This window comes from Eimeria necatrix, genomic scaffold (genome assembly GCF_000499385.1).
Source record: "Eimeria necatrix Houghton genomic scaffold, Enh_scaff1660, whole genome shotgun sequence".
NCBI lineage: Eukaryota > Apicomplexa > Conoidasida > Eucoccidiorida > Eimeriidae > Eimeria > Eimeria necatrix.
The window spans coordinates 1-5,864 of NW_013652347.1; the positions used below are offsets into that span (position 1 = coordinate 1).

Consider the following 5,864-nt stretch of genomic DNA (forward strand, 5'->3'; position numbering starts at 1 on the left):
TGGGGGGCCCCTGGGGGGCCCCTGGGGGGCCCCTGGGGGGCCCCTGGGGGGCCCCTGGGGCGATTGCTGCTGCTGCTGCCTTACTGTTTGTGAAGGGGTCTGGTTTGCTGCCAGCCATCGTCTATTAACATCCAGGCGAAAAGGCCCAAAGCAGCAACCTGAAGAAGCAAAAAGACAAAATAGAAAAAAGAAATAATAATAATAATAATAATAATAGTAATAATAATACTAATAATAATAATAATAATAATAATAATAATAATAATAATAATAATAATAAGATAGGAGGATATTAGACGATAAACTGCAGAAGGAGCGAGAGTAGCAGCAGCAGCCGGCACGGCAGCAGGAACAGCAGCAGCAAGAGCAGCAGCAGCAGCAGCAGCAGCAGCAGCAACGGCAGCAGCAGCAGCAGCAACAACGGCAGCAGCAGCAGCAGCAACAAGTGAGCAGGCTCACCTCAGCAAGGCCTTGGGGCGTCAAGTCCGGCCCAAAAGCATCCCAGGAGCACCAGCCTAAGCCCCGCAGCAGCAGCAACTGCTGCTGCTGCTGCTGCTGCTGCTGGTGGCTTTCTGTCGGTCGGAGCTGCTGCTGATTGTCCCTTTCTGCTGCTGCTGCTGCTGCCGAGCGGCACTGCAGCAGCAGCTCCTTCACAGGCCGCGGAGGGCCGCAGCATGGCAGCAGTGCTGCTGCAGCTTCTGAAAAAGCCAGTAACAGCTAAGCAGCAGCAGCAGCAGCAGCAGCAGCAGCAGCAGCAGCAGCAGCAGCGTCTGAGAGTAAATTTTGCAGCTATGATGAAAGAAAGAGCAGCAGATGGAACAGCTTCAAAGAGCAGCAGCAGCAACAACAGCAGCAGAAACAACAACAGCAGCTATAAAAGCATTATCCTCAACAGCAGCAACAGCAGCAACAGCAGCAGCAACACAAGCAACAGCAGCAGCAACAACAGCAGCAGAAACAACAGCAGCAACGACAACAGCAGCATAAACAACAGCAGCAGTGGATGGCATCTGAAGCAGCAGCAACAGCAGCAAAAGAGCTATTGAGCTCAAGCACAGCAGGAGCAGCAGTGCAACGGCAGCATGAAAAACAGCAGCAGCAGCAGCAGCAGCAGCAACAGCAGCAGCAGCAGCAGCAGCTCGAGGGGGCCCTACCTGCTGCAAAGACACTCCTGCTGCTGCTGTTAAACAGAGAAGCAGCTTTGCTGCTCTGCTGCCTGTGTGGCCTCTCTCGAGGTGTACGTACACCTCAAATCCACCACCAGAGGCTGCGCTGCTGCTGCTGCTGCTGCTGCTGCTGCTGCTGCTGCTGCTGCTGCGCTGCAGCGCCGCTCGGCAGCAAGCCTCAGGGTCTGTCAGGGGTGCAAGCAGCACGAGCTGACCCAGCTCCTGCTGCTGCTGCTGCTGCTGCTGCTGCTGTTTTGTACTAATGCGGGCCAGCAAGAACTGCGTCTCCGGTTGCAAAGCAGCAAACAAGTTCTGCTGCTGCTGCTGCTGCTGCTGCTGCTGCTGTGGGTAAACCCAAAAGGGAGATGACGAGGGAAGCGACAGCAGCTGCTGCACCTCTGGGGCTTCAAGCCACTCTATTGCCTTCTGGCTGCTGCTGCTGCTGCTGCTGCTGCTGCTGTTGCTGCTGCTGCTGTTGCTGCTGCTGCGCTTGTAGCAGAAAGAACGCAGCTGAAGCGGAATAAAGAGCTCTGCAGGTGACTGCTGCTGCTGCTGCTGCTGCTGCTGCTGCTGCTCTTGCGGCAGCAGCTCAAGCAATGACACCGCGACTTCTGGGAGCGCCGGCAGCAGCTCAGCGAGGCTCAGCTGCTGCTGCTGCTGCTGCTGCTGCTGCTGCTGCTCTCTCAGCAGGTAGCAGGCCGGCAGCAAGGAGTCAAGGGAGCAGCAAGTGAGTGAACAAGACACCGGCGGAGCAGCAGCAGCAGCAGCTTCTGCTGCTGCTGTTGCTGTTGCTGCTCCTGCTGTTGCTGCTGCTGTTGATGAGGGCTCGCTGGCTTTGGGGAGCCACACAGTGCTGTTGAGCTGCCAGTTGCTGCTGCTGCTGGGCGAGCCGCTGCTGCTGCAGTTGCTGCTGCTGCTGCTGCTGCTGCTGCTGCTGCTCGAGACACAGCCTGTTGGCACAGGCAGTGCCCACCGCTGGTGCCCCATCTCAGCAGCAGCAGCAGCAGCAGCAGAGGCTTGAGGGCCAACAGAAGCTGTAGTAGAGGCAGTGCTGCTGCTGCTGCTGCTGCTGCTGCTGCAGACAAGAGACCAGAGCTGCTGCTGCTGTTCGCGCCAATGTGTGTGCAGCAGAAAAAGCAGCTTTTATTATTTCTTCATTTTTGATTTCTTTTGACTAGCAGCTCACACTGCAGAAGCAGCTTGCTGTTGCTGCTGCTGCTGCTGCTGCTGCTGCTGCTGCTGCTCGATAGCGGTTCCCCGCTGTCGGCACCGGCAGCAGCAAAAGATTTGCTTCTATTTTTTCATGTTCATAATTTTTAATGTTTTGTAATTATTTAAAAGTGCTATTTAAGTTACCATCTTAGACAACGATGTGAAAACAGCAGCAGCAGCAGCAGCAGCAGCAGCTGCTGCTGCTGCTGCTGCTGCTGCTGCGAGCGAGACCTGAAACGGGCTAGTCAAAAGGCACTATTATTAAAGTGAAAAGAATCGCAAGAAAAAGTAAGGAGCTTTTGTTACTTTTTCTGCTGCTGTTGCTGTTTCTGTTGCTGCTGCTGCTGCTGCTGCTGCTGCTGCTGCTGGCCAGGAGATACCGAGACCGATCTCCGGTGACTCATTCTCTGCTGCTGCTGTTGTTGCCGTTGCTGCTGTTGCTGCTGCTGCTGTTGCTGCTGCTGCTGCTGCTGTTTCCGTGGCACATTAACCATCGGCCTTTTGGGTTGCAACTATATGAAAAGACTCGCAGCAGCAGCTGCTGCTGCTGCAGCAGCAGCAGTTGCTGCAGCAGCAGCAATAGATGCAGCGGCAGCAGCAGCTGCTGCTGCAGAGCGCACAGGGAGACTCAATGCAAATCATCTTCTGCTGCAGCTGCCTCTGTGCCTGCCAGTAACTTGCTGCACCGGTGGCCTATCTTGCAGCAGCAGCAGCAGCAGCAGCAGCAGCAGCAGCAGCAGCAGCAGCAGCAGAAGTCGCTGTCACTTAAAGCCCCTTAAATCAGCTTTTTGTAAAATTTAAATTCAAAAGGTTTCAAAAGGACAATTTAAAATAAAAAGAAAAAAATTAATTTAATTAATTTAAATTAAAAAGAAAAAGTTAAATTAATGAATTATATATTTTCAAGGAAATATATTTTATATTTATTTTCATTTCTTTATATTTGTATTTGCATTTGTATTTATATTTATTTAAATGTAAATTTAAATATAAATTTAAATTTATAATTATAATTATATTTATAATTATAATTATATTTATAATTATAATTATAATTATAATTATATTTATAATTACATTTATATTTATATTTATATTTATATTTATCTTAATATTTGTATTTATATTTACAATTATATTTATATTTATATTTATATTTATACTTACATTTATTTAAATATAAATAGAAATTTGTATTTATATATTTATTTATACTCAATTATGTTCATATTTATTTTAATTCATGTTTGCAATTATTTATTTTTATTTACATTTATATTTATTTATTTATTTATTTATTTATTATTTATTTATTTATTTATTTATTTATTTATTAAATGCATTTAATTTAATGTTTTAAACAGAGCAATTAAAAATTAAATCTTTTAAAATATTTATTTCATCAAAATAAATTTATTTTATTTTTAAATTTTATTTCTTGATTTTTGTTTTCATCTTTAAAAGCCTTTTAAAGTTATTTTCATTTATTTCATTTTTTATTTATTTTTATTTTTTAATTTGTTTTTTAATTTTTAAAATACTTCTTCAATACTTCTGAATTCCTTTTCTTTTTGATTCTTTTCCTTTTTAATTCTTTTCCATTTCAATTCTTTTCTTTTTAATTCTTTCTTCTTTTTAATTCTATTTAATTCTTTATTTTGTAAGTTCATTAACTCCTTTTTAATTCTTTTTTAAATTCTTTTTCATTTTTATTTTTTTTTATTTTAAATCCAAAGTGCTGCTTAAAAGGACTTCAAACGAAAATGTCTCAATGTCTCTTAAAAGCGAAAAAATACGATTTTCTGCTGCTGCTGCTGCTGCTGCAGCAGCAGCAGTGCTGCAGCAGCAGCAAGAGCAGCAGCAGTGCTGCTGCAGCAACTGCAGCAGCGGCGCTGTGCTCCAAATCCAAACTGCTGCTGAGAAGGACTTGAAGCAGAATTGGCTGAATACCTCTTCATTCCAAACACGCTTTGCTGCTGCTGCAGTACCAGCAGCAGCAGCAGCCCTGCTGCAGCAGCTGCAGCAGCAGCAGCAGCCGTGCTGCTGCATCACCAGCCCTGCTGCTGCTTCCCCAGCGCAGCAGCAGCAGTGCCGCAGCCTCCCCAGCAGCAGCACTGCCGGCGCCTCCCCCGCAGCAGCAGCGCCGCTGCTGCTGCTGCTGCAGCAGCGCTGCTGCTGCTGCAGCAGCAGCAGCAGCAGCAGCAGTCCTGCTGCATCGCTGCTGCTGCAGCAGCAGCAGCAGCAGCAGCAGGTCAGTCCTCCTGGACAGTGACGAGGGGGTACTTGTCGAGGATTTGCTGCCAAGTGGCGAGTCCCCTGCAGAGTTTGAAGAGCACTTTTGGGGCTTTGTCTGCATGCATGCGGACTTGCTGCATGCTATTTCTTTCTCGAATTGTGACAGAAAAGTCCTTTAAAGAATCAAAATCTGCTGTTGCAGCAAAAGGGATTCCGAGTTCATCCGCGCGGGCGTAGCGGCGGCCGACGGAGGCGCTGCTGCAGTCCATTTTGCTGCTGAGCTGCAGCAGCAGCAGCTGCTGCCGCAGCTGCTGCAGCAGCAGCAGCAGCGGCTCCTGGCTCGCCAGCGGCAGCAGCAGCACTTTTATGGGAGCTATTTGCGCGGGGAAGTTCATGAAAACCCTTTCTTCTTGCCCTTTTATTTCTCGAGAACAAAAAGAATGTTCTAAAATGCAATAAATGATTCTTCCAATTCCAAAAGAAGGTTCTATCACGCTCGGGGTGTACCGACGCTCGTGCACCGTTCTGCTGCTCGCTTCAAACCGCACCATTTCCCGCGTCACCACCACGCTGCTGCTGCTGCTGCTGCTGCTGCTGCTGCTGCTGCTGCTGCTGCTGCTGTTGTTGCTGCTGCTGCTGGCGGCGTCGGCGCCGCAGCTGTCCGCCTTGCTGCTGCTGCTGCCGCTGCTGCTGCTGCTGCTGCTGCTGTCGAGGGAGAGGGTGTAGGTGCCCGTGTCGAGGAGCTGCTGCTGCATCTGCTGCTTCTGCTGCTCCTGCATGCATTCTATTGCTGCTATCACTGCTGCTTGCTGCTTCTTAAAAACAGTTCCAATTAACTTTTTGTCAAAAAAGGGTTTCAAAAAGTTTTCCTTCAAAGGAGGGTTTAGGGTTTCCGAGGCCGTCAAGTCCACCCGCGTTGCTGCTGCGTGGCGGCTCAGGTCATAAGCTGCACACAAACTCAATTCCATTTATTTATTTATTTATTTATTTATTTATTTATTTATTTAATTTATTTATTTAATTTATTTATTTATTTGTTTGTTTGTTTGTTTGGCTATTTGCTGCTGCTGCTGCTGCAGTATCGTGAGCAGGCAGCTCGCGCGGAAACCCACTCCCCCCCAAACCCCAAACCCTAAACCCCAAACCCTAAACCCTAAACCCTAAACCCCAAACCCCAAACCCTAAACCCCAGAACCCGCATCCCCTGGACCATCCCCGAAAACCCCATCCCACCCCCCCACCCCCACCCCC

General features: G+C 47.9%; 2 protein-coding genes across 2 annotated transcripts; both read right to left on the reverse strand.

Moving 5' to 3' along the window:
* Positions 1 to 824: 824 nt before the first annotated feature.
* Positions 825 to 2,153, reverse strand: ENH_00019560 (hypothetical protein, conserved; the record flags this gene model as incomplete). Its single annotated transcript, XM_013579405.1, has 1 exon — positions 825 to 2,153. The coding sequence occupies one exon, from the start codon at positions 2,151 to 2,153 to the stop codon at positions 825 to 827; it is 1,329 nt and encodes a 442-aa protein (XP_013434859.1).
* Positions 2,154 to 4,630: 2,477 nt separating this feature from the next.
* Positions 4,631 to 5,581, reverse strand: ENH_00019570 (hypothetical protein; the record flags this gene model as incomplete). The annotated part of the gene is made up of 1 exon (XM_013579406.1): positions 4,631 to 5,581. One exon carries the CDS (start codon positions 5,579 to 5,581, stop codon positions 4,631 to 4,633), a length of 951 nt encoding a protein of 316 aa, XP_013434860.1.
* Between the last annotated feature and the right edge of the window lie 283 nt (positions 5,582 to 5,864).